Here is a 22,049-nt window from a genome sequence, read left to right on the forward strand (position 1 = left end):
CCAGTCTATTGCTCTGCTTTCTGCTTCATCCTCTGTATTCCCTGTCTTACCTGCTGCTGTGCTGTCTGTCCCCTCCCTATTCTACCATGTGCCACAGGTTGGCCATCTTTGCACTAACATGTAATCCAAACAGTTGTTTTTTAGTAATTGCTTACAAATGCTTCTTTAGGCCTGGTGTGGTAGGCTCCTTACTAATGCCAGTTTGCCAATGACTTGTCTACAGTGGGTCCCCTGAATTACTAGTAACCACAGAACTGCTTATCTGTTGTCCTTGTTGATTCTTGAACTGATTGGCAACATAGATAACTGAAATGTTGTTTAGGAAAATGACTGACACCTGGTGTGAACTGGTGAGTATTGATCTAGTGAACTGGGTTTATAGTAGTATTGCCACACAGATTTATAGATCATCTAGTCCAACCCCCTGCCTGAGGCAGGATCTCATCCCTATTCAAACCATCCTATAGAAACCATAATCTAAACTCTGCATAAGCCTACTGTCAACCCTGACACAATACAGACCTAATACCCCTAACCTGACACAGGTAAAGGAGGAGAACCACAGCAGCCAATGTTCTTCCTCTATGAAATGTTGGCAATATATGCCCAAGAAGTCCCAAGTAGAGGGCCATGCCCCCCACTACAGAATAAGGCAACCCTCCCCACCACCACCACCACTGTCCATATCAATCTGATCATAGGGTAAAATTCCTTCTTGACCCCAAATATGGTGGTCAATCTCTCTAGCAAGACTCTCTAGCTAGGAACTTCTGGCTTTGGTCTCAACAGGAGCATTGGCACATCTCAGTTGAAGTCCCTAGCCTTGGCTGTAGCCCACACCTAATGCACCTGGGGAGGCTTAGAAACACCCTGACACATGTAGCAGAAAAGGGGTTGGTTGCGGACACCGAGCAAAGTTCAGAAGCATGGGAAATGCCCATAATAGGACATATGTATAGCTGCGCCTAGATCATCCCTGGCTAATTTAACCTCTTCTTAAACACCTCCAAGGATGGCAAGTCCACAGCTTCCCTAGGCCATCTGTTTGACTGCCTCACTGTTCTACAAAACCTTTTAATAGGTGTCAGCATTTTTCCTGTTTAAGGCTAAAAATGTGAAGGAGAGAAGCTGTCAGTGAGATGGCAATATAGTGGTCAGAACAGTGGAATTAAGTGCCCTTGCTACCATGATTTGTTGCTTATTCTGACTGCCATGACTGTTTCCAAGTCCTTTACCCTCTCTGGTATTCAGTTTTTCCATTTTTACAAACATTGAACCTGTTTAGTGGCATACAGTTTCTGTCATGAGCTTTGAGAGCATTCAGTGAACAGTGCTGTCTACAGTCAAAGAACTATTTTTTTTTCTTTATTATGTTCTTAACCTGTTTTCTTTCCTCTCTCCCAGATCTGGACTCAGCAGGATCGGCAGGGTCTCCTCCGCGTGTTAGCACAGCTATTACTGGACAAAGAATGTACTTTACTGATTGGCCGTCAATTTCGACCAATCTTACTAGATTTGCTGGAGCGAAATGCAGAAGCCATTAAAGCTGGCGGCCAGTTCAACCATGATCTGCATGAAAGGCTTTGTGTAGCCATGAGCAAACTTATTGTTGTCCATCCGGATATACTGCCGTAAGTGGTGTGATATTTATTTGTGTGATATATGTATGCTGTCTGGCTGGGTGGGAGATGTTTTTTCTGGGTATGGGTGGGAGAGACTATTTTTATAGAGGCTTGTCTTGAATTGAAACTACGGATTTGAGAATCTAAGTCTTTAAAGAAAATAATAGTTAAATGAATGGCATGCCAATGTCTAACATCACCTACAACTGAACAGTTGGAATACAAAGGAAGATATCAGGTGTCTGGGGTGTAGACTTGTATGAAAATTACTCAAAATTTTCAAAACTACCTGATATCAGCTGCTTGCTAAAATGTTGCTGTTGCCCAAGTGTAGGCGTGTCTGGATGTGAGTGTTAGAATATTTGAATATTAGTGCAAGGGACGCACGCACCTACTGAAAACAGCAGGAGACAGGTTTAAACCTAACGAGAGAGTTTTTTGTTTTTTGTTTTACTCAGTGCATGGTTAACGTGTGGAACTTTTTATTATAGTTGGTTTTAGAGGCATATGGTACAGTCAGGTTTAAAAACAAACTAGGCAAATTCATGCAAGATAGATTTCCTAACAGCTGTTAAACAGATGAAGATGTGTCCTTTGGCATCACTAAAGCAGCAATGGTGAATTTTAGGCAGGGTATTACTTAGATATACTGCAGAATATGCTGTTCCCTCTAAAGTGGGGCTGTCCAATGTCAGAGTGGCTGGGGGCTGCACCCCACATGGGATGCAGGCCCCGGGTGACACACCACATGGGCTGTGTGCAATGTGGGCTCCCCAGGACTCCAGCTGGGCAAACAGTGCAGAGTGCTAGCTGTCACTGTCACAGGTGATTTCTCCTCATGCCCCCCCAAGCCAGCTGCATGAGCCCACCCCACCCCACTGTTGTTTGAGCAGCACAGGCTTCCTGCCCAAGCCCTTCTGTTGGCACTATCACACATGCAGAAAGCTCAGTAGGTCTTCTGTCATAATATTCTGCCCCAGGGAACCCAACCACCACCCATGGCACTAGCTAGAGCAATGAGGGATGGTGGTGGTGGCCAGCTGGGACCTCTGTGAATTAAAACTTTTTTTGTAGACTACATTGTTTCTTTGCTACAGCTTGACTACTTTGTCTGACTCCAGTGTCTTCATTTCTTTTTAAGATTTGCTTTAAGATATTTTAAGGATACCGCCCCAGTGTTTCAAAGGCTCTTCCTGGAGAGTTCAGATACAAACACGGTCCGCTATGGGCGCAGGCGAATGAAGTTACGGGATCTCATGGAGGCAGCCTACAGATTCCTACACCAACAGCCATCAGTATTTCGGGAGCTGTGGGACTGGGGTGCATGTGTTCCATTGCTAAGGAGTCATGATACTTTGGTCCGCTGGTAAGTTTAAATCTCAAAGTCTCCTCCAGTCTGAGCCAAATAATGTTTTGAATTTCTTCTTAACATTTTTTAATGGGAAAGGTGAGAGAATCTTTCAGAAGTACGAGGCAAAGAATGAGTTTGGATTAAAGAACTGTTAGGGCTGCCCTTACAATCCTGAGAATAAGTTACGCTGCCTGAACCTTCTAGCCTCACTAAATGAAGAATGCACGAGATTTAGAGGAATTATCTTTAACATGTGCATACCATAAAATCTGTGTTATCTGACATCCCTGGGGTAAGGTAAAAATTCTGGTTATTGGAATTTCCAGTTAGTTAAATGCCAGATAACAGAGATTTTACTGTACTTCCTTTTCCTTCTGCTACCATTGCTGTGCTTCTCAGGAGCAGCTGAGAAGCACTATGTCCTTCTATTAGTGCCATTAGCTACAGATCCTTTGGATCCAGGAAATTAGTGTTTCCTGATCAGGTCTAGTTCCTGATGGAGGTCAGAAATACCCAGAAATGTTGCTAGATGGCTCACTGTCTTTGTGGTTCACAAATGGGGCCTACGTGGGTGGGCATTCGAGAGTACTTGAAGCTAGAAGTGACTTCCAGGCACCAGAGTGGAGAAAGATTTAAAGGAAGGTCAGTTCATCATTGAGCAATGCACTGTGGAATACTGGAAACATGTCACTATTTGCATTTTTATGGAAATGATAGGCTACTGCGTGTAGTTTTTATCAATGTATTTCAAATCATTGGTAGCTTCCATTTTTTTAAGAAGTGCTGTGACTCGCATGACAGCACAGCAAGGCATACATTTCTGCTTCATATACTGTCTTTATAGAACTATTTATTGCTTTTTGAGTCATACTCTGTTTCAGTATACTGTATCAGTCACATTTTTTGAGGACTCTTTTATTTTATTGTAAATTGAAACACTTGGAAAACTCAGAGTCCAATAAAGCACCAAAATATGAAAGAGGGAACAGCATATATTTCAGTATTTTGCCACTGTTTGTTTCTGTCATAACAAACTTTGATAACTGATGGAAAAAATTCATAGCCAACATCATTTACGTTCTAAAATGAGCCTCTTTCTTGCTGAGAGTGAGGCGCATCACATTGTTGGAGAATCCTATTTTTATCTCCTCTCAAATATCTCTGTAAAAAGTTGTGGAAGATTTTTCAAAACGGTGTTCTCATTTGTGATTCTGACCTATTCAAACTATACTTCTCAGGTACACTTCAAATTGCCTTGCTTTGGTTACATCCATGAATGATGAGCACAGATTATCTTTCCTTAAGAAGATCTTCAATCCAGAAGAGTTGATACATTTCAGGCTAAAGTAAGCTGAACACCTTTTACATTTAATACTTTGCCACAGTTGAGTATATTTGTTTATGGCTTCCAGCTGTAATGTTAATGTGGATGTTAATTTGATAGGCTACTGGAAGAATTGCAGATGCAGAATGTGGAAAGAGCCCTTGTTTTGGCAAATTCAGATACCACCCTTTGGCACAAAGAGAATGAGCTGCAGTACACGCAAGGAGAGATTGTCTCGTGTGATCTCTCTGCAAATGTAGTAGCAATATGTGGAGTTGTCTTACCCAGGCTGCAACTTGTGTCCAAAGAACAGGTATGTACAAGCTTGATTCTTACTTATATTATTAAAATGTGATAAATGCTCTGAACTAATTTATCTTTGTTAATTGCTTAAATAATACTGAACATATGCAGTGCATAGTATAAATTCTATTTTGCCTTGTGCCATTGTTAGCTAGAAATGTCCAACTCGGGATCCTTAAAATTCTAGTTTATTAGGCGGATTGAAACACTGTAATCATAAACCTTGGGGCTGGTCCACACGCACGCGCGCGCGCGCTAGCAGGCTACAGAGTCAGGTATACCTATCCTACAAGCGCTGGAGTCTGTCGTTGAGGCTTCTTTCAGTGTGGTGTTATCTTCCAGAAGGGGTCGCCAGCTGGTCCTTCTGGCTGGACAGGTCTGGTCGAGTTGGAGATCAAGAGGGCACCACTGAGGGTCACTTTTCACTGCCTTTTATCTGTCCTTGGCAGACTTTGGTGACTCCCCAGTTTTCAGGTTTGCCCAATCCAGGGGTCATTGACCCTTGTGGGACTTCCCCCGCCTCGGTGGCTACTGGACGGCATCTGTCAGCCCCAGGGGTCGTCCGCATGTACGTGCAGGTTTGGGAGTCCATTGATGAATTTTGAATAGGGCTCTGGGAGCAGTTGATCTGGAGATACTCAGCCCAAAAGTTGGTCCCTGGCATTGATTAACTCAGACCAGGGCTTCTAGCCCTTGATCAGTGACGTTTAGAGATTTCCCGGTTGTTACATTGTCTTCTATTGAGTTCTTCCCTTGGTTGATCTGCAGCTTCCCAGGTGTTAATTGCTGTGTGCTACCTTGTTACACATTCAATCACTGATTCACTTGCTCTTTCAGGGGCCAGCCTGATACAGAGAAGGACAGTTTGATTCCTGCCCTTGTTAACATTGTTACAATGTATAACTTACTAAAACACATTTAGTTGAAAGTTGAAAGGTGAGGAGTATAAAATATAAGCTACAAATGCCATGGCACACAAATAGATAAAAATACCAAACTACAAGGGGAGATACAAAATGTGCACACACAAATTTTAAAACACAATTCCTTATCTTAAAGTGAAAGAGAGAGGAAGGAAGAAAAGGTAGAAAAAGAGAAACATATCCAAAGAGGGGAGAGCAAATGCAGGCAAGAGGAAAAGGGGGCTTTCTGCTACACCATGTACTGAAAGTTTGTGAAGTGGAAGGTTGGCACTTCAAAGGAACTCAGCACTGAAAGGGTCAATACAGTTACTTGTTCTTTTTTATGTATCAGTTCTTGAAAATTGCCTGCAAGAGACTCTTCAGTGATGGATGTTTTAATTCTGTGTAACACTACCTTTCTAAATCGGGATTGTGGTTCTGTGACTGAACTAGCAAGGGGTCTGGTCCCTGAGTTATATTACCATGATTTTTTTTAGAACTCCTAGCTAACATAGCTACCTGCTAATAAGACTTCCCTTCTGGATGTAGCTACACAGAGAAAAGAGTGCTTCTGTAGCAGAGCTACTGTTGTTCATGAAGATAGTATTGTGAAGTCATTAGACAACCCACTTCTGTTGCCATATAGCATACCTCTACTGGGGGCACTACCAGTGCAGCTATGGTAGCAGCAGCTGTAGAAAACAAAAGTGGCGCTGCAAGCAGTGCAGTGCTGGTGGCCCGCCCCCTGTTTCTCCATGCCACTAGAGGGGGGATACGATCAGGATTTACAAAGTACTAAATGGTGAAGAGAAAGTAAATAGGAATTTAATAATAACTGTTTCTCACAGTACAAGAACTAGATGTCACAAAATGAAACTAGTAGATACTAAGTTTAACACTAACAAAAGAAAGTGCTTTTTCACGCAGCGTGGAACTCATTGTCAGCAGATGTTGTAGAAGCCGACAGTTTATGCAGATTCAAAAAGGGATTAGACAAATTGTTGGAGGAAAGGGGTATCAGTAACTATTGAGCATACGAGTTAGGGATACAGTCCCTGAATCAGAACTTCCTAGACCTTAAATGCTGGAGGCTACAAGTGGTAGATGAATAGTGGTGGGAAAATAACCCTGTTCATACCCAGTTTATTCTCCCTTTCAGCATCTGCTCTCTGCTACTGTGACACAGCCTATTGAGCAAGATGGACTTATGGTCTGACCCAGTAAATGGCAGTTCCTACACTTTCTTTCTTGTCCTTTCCTGTAGCTTCAGCCAGTAGTCGCATACTACCATCTTTCCCCCCCAGCATCCATTTTGCTTTCCCCCCGTGTCTAAATTCAGTTTTAGACCATATCCAGCCTCAACACCATTGTTTCATCTTTCAGATTTTAAAAAGCAGGAAAGGACATAACATACAGTGGCATCAATTTTGAAGATTTTTTCAAGTGATGAGGGCCAAGGAGGTGGACAATTAAATTACAACCTACGTAAATCTGACTTACCACCTGCTAGTTTTTATAGATAATTGATACGAGTTCAAAATAGAGTGCTTTTTGCTTGGTTCCAGTGAAAAATAAATTCTACTTTAACTCTTTTTCTTTTGCTTACTAACAGGAAATAGCAAGCTCTGTATAATAAACAAAAGCTTTCAGATTCTAGTGTTATTTTACCAGCTTACATAATTAAAGCATATGATTGCCCTTCTAAAATTTAAATCTACTACTCTGAGCTTGGTAAACTCTGCACAGATTTATGTCTTCCTCTTCTGAGATGCAGCTGAATTTAGTGACCTCACATACCGCCTATGTATGTATGAATAGATTTGGCTCTTTAAAATCAGGACTTTTATTTAAAAGGTCAACAAATTACCATTGCTGTATGATCTTGATAAGGATTCATCATGCACCTGTGATTTTTTTTATGACTTAATCTACAAATATACATTAAATCAGTGGTGACCCACTGGGCTGCGATCCACATGAGTGGTGCAGAGTCAGCACACCAGTTTGATCTGACACTGCCCTGGTCCCACACGTTGGATTGGGTCCCAGGCCACATGTTGGACCTGCTGCCTGAGCCCCATGTGTGCCAGGTTAGGCACACTGCCTGCACACCAACCCATCTGGCACACACGACAATGTTATCTGGCCAGAGGGCTTGGAATTAGGTGGCAGGGGAACAATGTCAGTGTTAATTCCCATTGCTCCCTTAGTGCCAAATTTCCAGACTTTGGGGAGCCTTGTAGACCAGATCTGGTCGTTGGGCTAGAATTTGAGCACCACTGCATTAAATTATTACTAAGACTGCCTTCTTGGCACAGTAGTAAAACTGTTTCTCTGTTGTCCTTGACAACTGCAGCCTGACAAGTTTTGAGAATAAATTGGTTAATACATATGCTTTTATGAAGTGTGTGTTTTATGATAGTTTTTTAAATGGCCTGAATCTGTATTTAAATGCTAACTATAAATTGTGGAATGTCCAGTCTGTTGTCCACCCAGCCCTTGATTTTGCTTGATATACGCTTGGAGTTATAAATAATGTAGTAACTCTAATTTTCTATCCTATTAGGAAAGCAACATTAACCAGTTTGTGATGGTTGAATCTACCTGCACAAATCTTCAAGCCCTTGCTATAGCAGTAGCTTTCCAGAATCCTGTGTTGTTGGAAGGACCAATAGGATGTGGCAAAACTTCTTTAGTTGAATATTTGGCAGTCACGACAGGAAGAATAAAGCCTCCTCATATTCTCAAAGTCCAGCTTGGTGATCAGACTGACAGTAAGGTAATGGAAAAACATTCCTCCTTTTAAGCAAAGGCAAACTCATTTGTGCTTATTAAGATACCATCATTGTAGCTCCATTTATTTTTCTAATAAAGTAATACAGACATTTACACTGAGTTTGTTTGGAATGTGAAGTATTGCACTGCAACAGGCTCAAGTTCCCAGCGAGAATCAGAGTTTGAGGTTGAGAAATCAAGAAAAGTTCTTATTAATTTTTTAATTCTATGCATGAACTACATTATATTCATACAGTTTCTTTAAAGTAAAATACTTATTAGGGTTTTTCCACATGAGAGAGTTGCATCAGTTTAAATAAGGTATATTCTAAAATGATTTAGTAATATTGCTGGTGCTAAAGGCTTTGTGGGCCCTCTTGTTTTAGTTTACATTAGTTGAGGACAGGTTTAAGTTGAGTTGAAATAAGTCTTTCTTACAATAAATGTCCACACAGAAATTATACTGGTCCAGCAACATAGATTTAATGGCTGACTTGAGTTAAGTTGATGTGACCTTCTTGCATAGATAAGGCCTTAGTAAAAATAATTGCACGCTCATCCCATTGAGCTTGAACTGATGTATGTTCCAGTGTACACTGTCGCTGGAGAAGGGCACATGAAGGTTTTGTTAAACATTTTGTTTTCTGTGTAGCTGAATTTATTGTGCTGGCCTTAAAGGTTTTATTGTCACATGCAGCAGCCAGTCCTCCTTTTATGGAAGAGTAGGGTGTATTCTAGTCAAATAAAACTAGGTGTAAGATTGCCAGCTCTAAGAGATGTGAAAGTTTTGGGCATAAGTAATAAAGCATCAAAATGTAAAGGAAAATATATAACTGAACTAACAAATAAAAGTATAAGTAGAACGGGATATTTTTACTTCCAGAAAATCTATTTGTTCTAGAATATTTTATTTTAAAAATGAATCTTACTTTACCTATTTATACGTGATAGATTTGTGACTAGAATTCACTATAGCTCTCTTTTGTTTAATATGTTTGTTATCCTGTTTAGTTTTGGCCCTTCTTACCCTTTGCATCCATCTACCTATACAAAACAATTTTAGAAGTAAGAAACTGTCTATGAAGCTGCAGTCTTTTAGTGGTATTAGGGAGACGTGGTGTACCAGAAACTATAAATGTATTTTATAAATAGGCTATGTTCCAAATTGTAGGATCCCCTTTTAAAAATAAAATCTGCATTTAATAAAGATGCAAAATGTCTTAGTTTAGGCTGAATGCAACCAATTGCTGTTAAGTATTTCTAAAGCTTATATTCCTTTTAGGTTTAACACCCCCCCCCCCCCCAAAAAAAAACCCCAAAACAACAAAAAGCCCCAAAATAGCTGTTAGCTAATGTTACTAGCAGTACACTTATATTTAGGGAAGGGCGTTTAAGTGCAACTTGAAGGTCGATATCAGGTGTACAATGTATTTCCTGAATTATCAATTATGTATAGTAAAACGTATTGCGCTCTTTTGCAGACGTTACTTGGTATGTATCGTTGTACAGATGTGCCAGGAGAGTTTGTGTGGCAGCCAGGTACCTTGACACAAGCTGTCACCAAAGGACACTGGATACTTCTGGAAGATATCGACTATGCCCCTCTGGATATGGTACATGACTTCATCTGCTCTTATAAGCAACATTGTAAAATCAGTAGATCTTGCTAACTGGTTTTGAAGGCTAAATCACAGTATTGTGTTGACAGATTGCATCTGATGTATGGCAGAAGGGAGTTAGGGAATGTGAATTGACAAATTGATATAACAGGCTCTTTTTCTCTTTGTAGCTTTAGAGTCCTACTAATGGTAAGGCTTTTATAATATTTCCTTCATTGTTTCTCTCACATTCCTTCTCACTCCAGCTGGGGCAGGCATGAAAAAAGTTCTGCATTAAGCTTAAGAGTAACACTATGCCATTTACAGTAATTAATTTCTCAGAGTTTCACAACTGGTATTCATTAGGGAAGCTTTCCTCTTACATTGATGACTAGAAAACTACACTTGCTTTTGTCTACAAATAATGCTTTCACAGAAATATTTTCCCTTCTAGTCTCTTGGGTATCTGCTGCAAAATGTTCCTTCAGTGTAGTTGTTTCATATCTTTTATGGGGCTGACTAGGCTTCCAGTTAAGTTTTTATTAGAATATAAGCTTTCAGAAGTAGGGATCTCACAGCAAAGCTGAGAGAGATTCTACTAGTGACATGTGGTTTTCATAATTATATGAGGTTGCTTGAAATATTAAGAAGTGTCCTATTTTGAAAACTATACTAGAGTTTAATTGATCATTGTTTGTTTGTTTGTTTTAATGAATCATTTGTAATCTATGCTTTTTTATAAGTCTGCATTTGACAATTTTCTTTACTTTGTGTTGGTCACAGCCTTAGTTCCTTCTGGAGTCCCTCTGTTCTCCTACACAAACACCCTGAACATTGCCTTTTCATAGAATCGCAGAAAATTAGGGTTGGAAGGGACCTCAGGAGGTTATATAGTCCAATCTCCTGCTCAGAGCAGGACCATTCCCAACTAGATCATCCCAGCCAGGGCTTTCTCTATTCAGGTCTTGGAAAACCTCCAGGGATGGAGATTCCACAACCTCTCTGGGTAGCCTGTTCCAGTGCTTTACTACCCTCCTAGTGAGAGTGTTTCCTTATATCCTACCTAAACTTCCCTTGCTATATCTTGAGACCATTGCTCTGTGTCCTGTCATCTGCCATCACTGAGAACAGTCTAGCTCTGTCCTCTTTGGAACCCCCGTCAGGTAGTTGAAGGTTTTTATTAAATCCCCTCTCAGGCTTCTCTTTTGCAGACTAAATAAGCCCAATTCCCTCAGCCTCTCCTTAGAAGTCATGTGCCCCTGTCCCCTAACCATTTTGTTGCCCTCTGCTGGACTCTGTTCAATTTGTCTACATCCTTTCTGTAGTGGGGGGCCCAAAACTGGACACAGTATTTTATTTGTGGCCCCATTAGTGCTGAATAGAGGGGAATAATCACTTCCCTTGATCTATTGGCAACACTTCTACTAATGCAGCCTAATATGCCATTAGCTTTCTTGGCTCATATTCAGGTTATTGTCCACTGCAACCTCCAGTATGTCCACTGTAACATGCAGCTGTTGCTTAGCCAATCTGTCCCCAGCCTGTACTGGTGCATGAGATTGTTCCATTCTAAGTGCAGGACTTTACACTTTTCCTTATTGAACCTCTTGAGACTTCTTTTGGTCTAATCCTCAATTTGTCTAGGTCCCTCTGAATCCTAGCCCTACCCTCCTTCATATCTGCTACTCCCCCCAGCTTGGTGCCACTTGCATACTTGCTGAGGGTGCACTCTGTGCCATCTTCCAGATAGCTGATGAAGATATTGAACAAAACTGGCCCCAGGACCGCCCCTGGGGTATTCCACTTGAAACTGGCTGCCCAACTAGACATCAAACCATGTCATCCTTTTGTATTTCCCTTCACATATTCCTTTGCCCTTGCCAAAGTTGCCTATGCCCAGGGCTCTTTGTCTTGCCTTCCTTTTTCCCAACCAGTATTATCCAGTATTGTTTTCAGTCTGGGAGAAGAAAAATTGTCAACATTTTATGTTCTCTTGGGATGATGGACAGAAGTTACAGATATGGGAATGTCTGTTTCCAATCAAATGTTTGATCTAGGTGTCCTTTCCTTAGGTAGTGGAAAAATATTAGGCTTCAAACATATACAGAGGCAGAACTCTGTTTATTGTCTATTTGGCTAGACTAATCAAAAGGCAAAACTTCTGTCTCATGTAACGCAGGGTTAAAAACAGCCAGGCTGAAGTAAGATGAAAAATAACATGGTGACCATCATATTTCTGTTTGGTCTTTATTACAATGTGAATGCCAGCAGAAAGACACATAGGCTAAGTACAGACAGTCAAAGTCCAAGGCTGAATCGATATAATCTTTGCACATCAGTCTAAGCTGCATAGATTGAAGCGAAAAGCAAATGAACAGACATTCACTTTTGATCCCAGAAATGCAGCCACATGCCTGCAGTGGCCCAAGCAAGAAGCCAGGGGGCACAAGAGCACACCTTCCTGTTTGTGTCAAAGCTAGGGAGGATTTGCAGTGGAGGTGCAAAGTATCCTGGTATGCTGGGGGACTATGAATTAACTTGAATCTGAAGAGGTTCTGGGATAGAAGTTCAATAAACCGATATAATTGAAATCAGTAAAGTCTGATACTACTTCCATCCAGGTTTATCTTAAATGGATTTTGGCCATTTTGAAAGTAGTTTATATGCACTGAACTTCTGTTGTGTTGTAGATTTGAGCCGGTTTCCGATCGCTTATACTGGTTTATGTGTAATTTCTGTTCCTAGCCATAGACTTGACTGGCTAAAACTTCTACCTTTGAAAAAAGAACTATCACCTCAATGGACTGCTAGTTTAAAGCTTAGTAATGAATGCTGAAATATAGGTATTAATATGAATAGTTCATCTTAACAGAATTGTCGGGTTTTGATTTCTTGAGCGCACAATGTTAAAAAGATTTCCTACGTGAGGAGTTTAAATAAACCTGAAGTTTGCTGCAGCTCAGGAAAGATGTCACCCCATCTTTTTTGGCTGCAGAAGCCCCTGTTGAACAGGAAAAAAAAACAAAACCTTCCTGATTTCAGCTGCAAAAAGATGGGGTGTTATCTTCCCCCAGCAGCAGCAATTTCCATTGCCGCTCTACAGAACTATGTTTTCCAGAGTGCCCTGTACTCATCGATGCACACTCGTGTGCCGTTGCCACTGCTTCCTGCAGGGGCTTCAGCTGGAAAGTATGTAATGGAGGCAGAACAGGGGATGGGAGTGTAAGGCTTCCCCCTCTTAATGGAGCACCTAGGGCTTGTGCCCCAATTATTCACCCCTCATTACTCTCTTGGAAAGAGGGTGTAGTAAAATCTTCTAACTGGAAAAAGGGTCTGCTTTTATTGGAGAGAGGGTATAGTAAAATAAGCTAGGACTTGGTGATCCTTATCAACATCTCTTAAAAGCAAGTACCTTTCAGTAAACAATTTCTGGTGGGAGCTGCAGTTACTTGACTAGCACATATATAGAGTGCTCAGTGTAAGTAAGCTAGTGAGCTAGGTAGAGTCTGGCTGGGCAGGCTGTCTGTTGGCCTCCTCTTTCCCCCGCCCCCCCCTTCCCCCCCCCCTTTATTTTAATAAAATTAAGCCTTTCTTTTCTTTAGATCTCTGTGCTGATTCCTCTGTTGGAAAAGGGAAAACTGCTGATTCCTGGTTGTGGTGACTGTTTAAAAGTTGCTCCTGGATTCCAGTTCTTTGCCACCAGGAGGTAAGCATGTAAAGTCAAATGAACATGACAGCATTACATGGGTTGTTTTTAGGTGAGACCCAGGAATTAAGATTAAATTGCAAACTATAAGCATAAAACCTTTAAGGTACAAGTCCAGTGCTTAGACTTTCTTAATTATAAGAGCACGTAAAAGGAGTGCATTAAATGTATTGAATAGGACTAGCATTTTATACAACTTTAGCAAGATTAAAGGTTCATAGTTTTCAAACCCCCACAAATATTTGGAAATATGTGATACAGAAAAGATGGGAGGATTACAATAGGGCTTATGTAACAGAGCATGGGAGTGCTGCACAAGGCAGCAGTGCTAAGCACATAAGTTTAGAAACTGAAATTAGTCCCGTTGTAGAATATACTGGTGATTCAACCAAGCATAATATTCTGTGAAACCTAATGGAGTGTGTTTGTTTAATTTAGAGTCTTCAGTTGTGCTGGTGGTTGGTACCGACAACAAAATAGCCATGCTGCTCTTCTGGATAAGTATTGGACCAAAATTCGCTTGGATAACATGAGTAAAGCAGAACTCATGGAGGTAGGTGGGATCATGAGCAGTAACAAAATGGAAGTCCATAAGGATGATTACAACCTGAGTTTATGTAATAGGTTTTGTTCTTGTTTTGTTATCCAGAATCCAGAACCTGGCTGTATTGGTTTCAGAGTTGATAGTTTAGATCTGAAGTAAAGCTGCTGTCTCCTACAGAGGTTGGAAGTGAATTTAAAATTCATAAATTATAGCACCTCTCCCACCCCCAAATTTAAGTGTTAAGCACCACTTGAAGAGTCCAAAAACTTTTTCATATTTTGATAGAAAATGGGAATCAATGTTACTGAGCTGCTGTCTCAGCTTTAGTGCCCAATATTAAAATTAATTGAATTGATAAAAATTACAGAAGCCTGTAGGTTGTTTATTTTTTTTAATATATCTTTAGGGAGTATCTATTTTGGTGAGCTTAGTATATCACACAAAATAACAGCTGAGAGACTAAAGCTTGTTTCATGGAGTAATTCTCTACAGCTTTTCTTTGTAACTCCAAGTGCAAATCTTAAGGCTTGTAATAGGGAGAAAATTGTTCCCATCAAAGATCTGAATGGACCTAATTAAATCTGTGAAGACTCGGGGGGGCAGTGGAAAGACTTCAGAATGCCTTTTTCAAAATTGTTCAGGGGTCATAAAGGCATAAAATGGAACCTTATGAAGTCTCACTTCTGTCCACAATCCTGATTTTGGCTTTTTGCAAAGGAATACCCTAGTCAATAATAGCAGGAAGGCAATGAACCTTTTGTACTGCTGGGTCTTGCTACAGTGGGAGCTAACTGGTGTACCTATGGCCCTTATATTGCTTGTTAGAAGTTTACCAGTCTGTGCACTGGGGCTGCATGCCTCCCAAGAATGAACCCATGTGAGCTGTGATTTCAACAAATTGTTGTTAAGCCAAGTAATATTTTCTAGTATCTTTGGATGCAGTGGTCACTTCCAAATGAGTTCAGTGTAAATCAGTGCACCTTGGAGAACCAATAGGGCTATGGTTGGATGAACAGTCACAGGTATGGTTGTCTGCTGCTAACCAAGTGTTTGATCTAGACCTTTCCTCAGCCAATGAAAAAATATTAGGTTTCAAACATACCCAAGGACAAAACCATTGTATAGTCAATTTGGTTTGACTTAGTCATAAAGGAAAAATTCTGTCTTGTATAAGGCAGGGTAAAAGATGCTAGGGTGAAGTAGAATGAAAAGCAACATAGCAGTTATCATATTTCTGTCCAGTCTTCACTAACATGTGAGTGCCAGTAGAAGAAGGCAGAAGTGTAACTGGCCAGGACTATTTCTACCCTTTGAGAAAAGAACTAGCATCCGAATAGAATGTTAATTTAAAGCTTAATAATGAATACTGAAATATTAGCATTAATGAATAGTAATCTTTTTTAGCAGAATTGTCTGGTTTTAATATCTTTAGTGCACAATGCTTAAACAATTTCCTACATGAGTTGAGTTTAAATAATCCTTCACCCAGTTGCAAAACTCTTACCTTTCCCAGAGAACAAGTTCCATCTCCTAGTATAGCTGGTTAGGACAATCTGCAGTATCTTAAACTTTTGTAAAATATATTGAATTTGACAATATGTTTTGGATTTCTCATTGTAGATCTGACTGAAATCTCCCAGTTTTAAAATTTTATACCGAACTTTTCTGATGTCTTTTCAGCAAATTTCAGTTGTCAAAACTTTTTTCAGGAAAGATTTCTGAATTTTTTTCAGGTTTGACAAGTTTGGGATTTTTTTAGTCTGGTCTAATTAATAGATATATTTTTAATTCAGTAAACACTTCTTTAATTTACATTAAATGAGTGCACCTGGAAGTTTCTGAGTTTAAGGTCCTGTAGTATAGAAGGTAAAAGTCCATTTTGTATAAGAATACTTAGGTTTCTACTGGCAACCTAGTGTGCATGTTAGGACTGTAATTAAATATATATGGCTACCGGTTGGCTTCTGATTTTATACAGATGTATTTAATAAAAATAAAAAAAAGAATTGTAAAGAAAATTGACGAACAAAAAAGCAAATTCTGACTACGACTCGAATATTTTTTGGGGGTGTCGGGTGTCAGTTTTTTATTTTACCTGGCTATCCTTGATATTTTGTAAATTGCACACACACAGTGCATAACTCCTTTGTGGTATGAAGAAAAATGAATAATGTGGAAATAGTGTGGTATCTCTTCCTGCTTCCAGTTCAGCTTAAAACGTGTTGCAGATTCATTGTGAAGTCTGGACAGGACCTTTCTAGTGACTGGCATTAATTTTGGAATCTTAGGATCAATCGAGAGCAACTCCAGCCCACTTAACTTTGTATTTTGCATTGCATCTGAGAATGGAAAAAATGTTGTTTTCATATGGAAGATAAAAATGAGTTGGAGTTGCTTGTTCATGTCCTGGGAATTCTGTGGAAGCAAAATCCTTAGCCTCCTTGAGGAGAGGAGGGGGCAGAGAGGTAGCAAACTCCTTCAGTGCTCTGGGCAGAAGGTGAGGTGGGGCATGAAGGGGAGAATGGGGATATTATGCCAACTGCTGGAGAGCAGGGGGGTAGAGTCTTACTTGCCCTGGCTGGCCTCTGCACTCTGGTAGCTCTGCAGTACTATGGTGGCAGCACATGCTTGGACTGCTGTGGCTGTGGGACGGGTTTACTGTACACTAGCTGCAGTAGCCATGTGGCTTGGGCTCCCCAAGGGCCTTCATTCTGGCATCCCTTCTAAAGTCATACCTAGGGCTGGTGTCCCACTGACTCTGGCTTAGGTGCATTACTGGTGGGGTGGGAGAGGGGAATGCAGTAAAAAGCAAAACTATAACCTTTTCTTAATGGAACCACATGCAACCTCCTTTGTCAGTAGGAAGGAAGCTTCAGTGAACTGTAGTAGTTACCACAAGTTCTTTCCTGTTGGTCATATTTTTTGGTCTGGTACCTAAAAATTGGTAGCCCAAATTCATAAACCAGACAAAATCAAAATATAGTGTTGTAGGAGAAAAGAAAAATGCTTGTTTTGAAAATCCTTTCTTATTATTCTTGTCAGTTTCAAAAAACAAACAAACTTGGCAAAGCAACACTAGCCCACTATCTGTAAGAGGCTTCATCTTTGGAGACCAAAACTATGGCTCGTAACCCTTCTTAGAAGTGTTGATGGAAACTCTAATAAAACAGTACACTATTTTGACCCACCTTTATCAGAACAGTGAGCAGAAGGTGTTAATGTCCATGATGAGTTCAGTTATAAGAAACATGATAGGAATGAGAGAGTGCCTTGTAGCATCAAGTTCGAAGTTGGACAATCTGTGTTTATGGTTAGTGCTAAATTTTATTTTTGTGTTTCCAGTTAGTCTTGAGTTTCAATATGCTAAATGAATTCTCATTGGAATATATATAGTCAAGTCCAGCAAGTCCTATTTTGACTTCCAAATCAATTTCCTGCCTCTGCCATTAGCCCTATCTGATGCCCCAGAGGAAAACAAAACCTTCCATAATGTAATGTTCCTATCTGTGTGGGTGGGCATCAGGCTAAAGTTTTCTTTATTAAAAAAAAAAACCAAAAAAATAAAAAACTCTTCTGCCCAGCACTGTAAGTCAGTGGTTTTCAACCTGTGGTCCATGGACCCCTGGGGGGTCTGCTGACTATGTCTAAGGGGTCCACAAAAGATGACAGTGATCAATCAAATTATATAAATACCCACACTTACAATTCAAAGGGATCGTTCCTTCCATTCAAAATTTCCAAAGGGGTCTTGTTACCAGATTTGCCCATCACTTTGGGGTGTGCTCATTTATTAGGGGTACTTTTCTAGGGTTTTTGTAATTCTATCAATGTGCTGCTTGTGTTACTTGTGTTTCTACATGGAGCTGTATCTCTCCCTTCTGCAAGTCCTCACCCCCAGTGGAGCTATCTTGCAGGACTTGGTTTTAGTGGGGCTGGGTTCTTACACACGCACGCACGCCAGGAATCAGTTCATTAAGGTAACAGTAAAATGAAGTCAGACAAAAGCACATAGGTGAACAGAATACCTCTGAATCTGGCTGGGTATCCAGCTGACACCCTCATGGGCCAGCATTCAGTTCATTAAGGCACATCTGAGCCAAACTGGGTCAATCAGCCTATACAAGCTTAATCAGCCCGTACGTGTCTCAAACTCAGCACGTCCCAGTCTTTTGCTCTAACTGTCCTAGTAGTGGTAGCCTCTTGATGAGCAGACCTCACAGTATTTCTGGGCTTCACAGGGATATTTGGCTTAGGTAAAAGAAGTGTTGCTGCAAAGCAAGTGGGGAAGGAGAAGTAGAGAAGGAAAAAGACATCCGGTTACCACCAGTTTGACCATAAGAGTTATTTATTGTTAAGTATATGAAATGTATAATGGTATTAGTAATAATAGACATACAAGGAAAAACAAACAAAACAATTACAATATTACCCTGGTTTAATTGAGTATTTGGGGAAACCTAGCTCAAGCTTAAATACAATTTAGGTTCAAAAAGCTATGCCTAGAGAGAAAAAGAGAGGGAGAAAGAGAGCGAGAGTTGGGATCTCACCATTCCAAGGCACTCGGGTGATTTGTTGACAAGCAAAGTTCCCAGCACGATCCTTGAAGGGAGATGATCTGTTTCTCCCAGCTTCTTGAGAACAACAGCGGATCGTGTCAGAGAGATTTCTCTCTCTCTTGAAGCACACTGTTTGCTGCTTTACAGCTTTCTTATACCATTAGTCTAGCCTCTTCAAAGCATTCTTTTAATTGTGTAAATCAAGAGGGTCCCAAGCCATAATTGACAGGGAAAATCCTGTTATATAAACAGTTTAAATTTAAATGAATTACCTTTTTCAGTGACAAGAGGTTATTTGGTTTGGAACATCTCAAGCAACTAATTAACAACCAGGAAAAACATTAAGTTTTAAGGAGTAACCAGACACCTAGGAGCCAGCTTGAAATTATTATGAATATACTGGAAGTGATCTTCTTAGATGGCCTAGCTATGCTTGCACTGTGAAGTCAGCATTAGTGTTTTGTATTTTACCTGTTGGGAATAAGCCTCAGCTTAGCATGACTTTCAGATTTTACTGTAGTCTTTTAACGGACTTAAGGGGATTACTTGGAGTGTTAATAAACTTTGTGGGGAGGACTTCCACCAGTCATCCCAGGAAAACTATGACAGCATTTATGGCCAGGGCTCCAACGGGCTGGATGCTGTGATGATCCCTTAACCATTATTCAAATGTCGCCCATACCCCTTCTGACTTGGTCTCTTGCCTCAGCATTCCCTAACCTGGCAACTGAGTTTTAGTCAATCAAATTTAAATAGGCCTCCCACAGTGGGGCAAGGGAATGTATAGTCCGAGATGCCTACTATGACAGCATTTATGGCCAGGGCTCCAACGGGCTGGATGCTGTGATGATCCCTTAACCATTATTCAAATGTCGCCCATACCCCTTCTGACTTGGTCTCTTGCCTCAGCATTCCCTAACCTGGCAACTGAGTTTTAGTCAATCAAATTTAAATAGGCCTCCCACAGTGGGGCAAGGGAATGTATAGTCCGAGATGCCTATTAAACTTTTCTGATGCTTAGTTTTGGTTAAATGAGGTGTGTGTGGTGGAGGGGGAATAGAAAAAGTCCTTTGTAAATCCAGCAAGCTGGGTGCCAGACCTCCCTCAGGAAGACGGAGCTGACAGGTAACAGTCTGCACTTCATTTTAATTTGGGGGGGGGGTCCACAAATGAAAAAAGGTTGAAAACCACTGCCGTAAATCATGAGATTGATTTCACTGAAGCAGATAAATTGTTTTGCCAGAATAGTGTTCAACTTTTTATGCAGCTAGATTCCCATTTTAGGGAACAATTCTATCTGGAAGTTGCTGCCATGAAGAACGATTATGGGAGCATACTGTAATTAAATCTCTGTGACTTCCAATTGGCTTCTGATTTTATACAGATTATAATTCCTGTCTCTCACAGGTTCTTCAGGGCAGATACCCTAATCTTGCTGTTGTATCCAGTCGTCTGTTAGACATTTATATTCAGCTGACCGGAGACAAACATCAGACATCAGAAAGCAGTTCTTCTGGTTCCAAGCAAATAGCAGAAGATCTATCAGAAACAAGAACAGAAAACAAAAGGCCAAGTCTGGAGGGTCGAGAACTATCTCTGAGGTATTCTTCTTTTATTGAGAGAGAATTTAGCTAGCTTGTATAGTAATTCTATTTGGGGGGGAGGGGGAAGGGAGGGAAAGGAGAGGCACACCATTAAAATGATTAACCAGCAATTTTTAAAAAAATTAAGGGACTTTAAAACTTTCCTTCTTTTTTTTTTTTCATTTTAAAGTCATGTTTTAAGATTCTTGCTCCCTTACCTTTAACAACAACATTACCTCCTTGCTGCTGCTTGTGACTTTCTCTCAAGGGTAAGATTAAAGGCAGGTTGGAAAAGAAACAGTTTTTCAGAGATTAAGGGTGTGGACACCCACAGCGATCAAACTGCTCCATAATGGCAGTGATTGAGAACCAGTTCACAACTGTGTGAAGTGCTCTGGCTCTGACGCCAGGGGGTGGGTGGGAGCACCCAGCTCAGCATGCCTTTCAGTGGGCAAGTGGGTGAGGATTACTTGTACCCATGCATGAGCTGGTTTTCAGTGAATTGGTTCAAAATACTTGATTTTTTTCAGGTATATTTTTTTTAACCACTCCAAGTGGCTTTACACCAATTCATCAGGTTTGTGTGTCTGTCAACTTCAGGTTTAAACTGCATTTAAACCAGTATAAGTGGTACATGTGTCCGTGCCCTGAGCAATTTCACTCTTTGATGTCCAGCAGGTGAAATAGGAACTGGCACCAAATGTTTTAGGACTTTATATTCCAAGCTGTACAGGATTGTTTGCATAATTATAATTAAGATGCCTTGAATTGTTTGTCAGTTTGGGGTTGACAAGCATAGAGAGATCAGAAGTGAGATTTTTTTTTTTATAATACTTTAATCTATACACGTTAATACAATTTGTGTTTCTCACTTTCTGATACTTGCTAGTTTGAATTAGACACTGTTGCTGTTCAAGTAGGCATTTGTTTATTGGCGTGTATATAGTGAAACTTTATTTGTATTTAAAAAAAACCTTGCATCTGAATGACAGTACAATGAGTACCTAGTTACCAAGGAAAATGCAGATTAAATAGGCTGAGATGAATAGGGCAAAAGAGTAGTTTTATATGACCGTTCAGCTCTACCTAACCTGTTTATTCCCGTTTCTTATTTTAGAGATTTATTGAATTGGTGCAGCAGAATTGCTTACAACTTTGACAGCTCTTCTTCAAGCACAACAGTGAATGTTTTCCAAGAGGTAAGATAAGATTCAGTTCATTTTAGAATTGTTTACTAATGTTTTTGGCGTTATTCCCTTAAGTCCTTAAAAACACCCATTTTGGAAAAAAATTATGTAGGGCCTTCCCTTAGGCACTAGTTGGAGTGACTGACTGGGACAATGACAGAAGCATGTTAGAGGCATCCCTTACACCTTAGGTGAGGGGAAAATGTGTATAGTTTCATACTGAATGTCATTCCAGTCTTCGGACTGCAATATAAATATTTGGTGGTCCAGCGTGGCTTGAGCTACATTGCTCCTTTTCTGGAAGTGTCTGAAATCTGAAGCGTCTGAAACAGGTATCGTCTGAAAACAGGTCCATTTTAAACTTCATACTACTCTGTCTTGCTGTATGTTCTGTTTACTATACAAAGGGGGTGTCTACATGTCACTCTATGGCGATGCTGCTACAGTGCTGTGCTTTAGTACTTCCTTCTGTATGCACAAAAGCATGGCGCAGTATGGGTGGTTATTGCGCTGTGCACATGGCGCATGGTTAGATTTCACTGCTACATCACTGTAGCAGCACACTATACTGGGGGAACAAGCTGCTATGTTGACCTTG

General features: G+C 40.5%; 1 protein-coding gene across 1 annotated transcript in view; it reads left to right on the top strand.

Moving 5' to 3' along the window:
* The first annotated feature begins 326 nt into the window (after window positions 1-326).
* Window positions 327-22,049, top strand: part of MDN1 (midasin AAA ATPase 1) — a 143,472-nt gene continuing 121,749 nt past the window's right edge. Inside the window, 11 exon segments of the mRNA XM_014518200.2 lie at window positions 327-350; window positions 1,405-1,631; window positions 2,764-2,988; window positions 4,212-4,319; window positions 4,418-4,610; window positions 8,069-8,281; window positions 9,759-9,890; window positions 13,478-13,581; window positions 14,020-14,134; window positions 20,089-20,282; window positions 21,382-21,463. Coding sequence (XP_014373686.1) covers window positions 327-350; window positions 1,405-1,631; window positions 2,764-2,988; window positions 4,212-4,319; window positions 4,418-4,610; window positions 8,069-8,281; window positions 9,759-9,890; window positions 13,478-13,581; window positions 14,020-14,134; window positions 20,089-20,282; window positions 21,382-21,463 — 1,617 coding nt within the window.

This window comes from Alligator sinensis, unplaced genomic scaffold, assembly GCF_000455745.1.
Source record: "Alligator sinensis unplaced genomic scaffold, ASM45574v1 scaffold357_1, whole genome shotgun sequence".
NCBI classification, from domain to species: domain Eukaryota; kingdom Metazoa; phylum Chordata; order Crocodylia; family Alligatoridae; genus Alligator; species Alligator sinensis.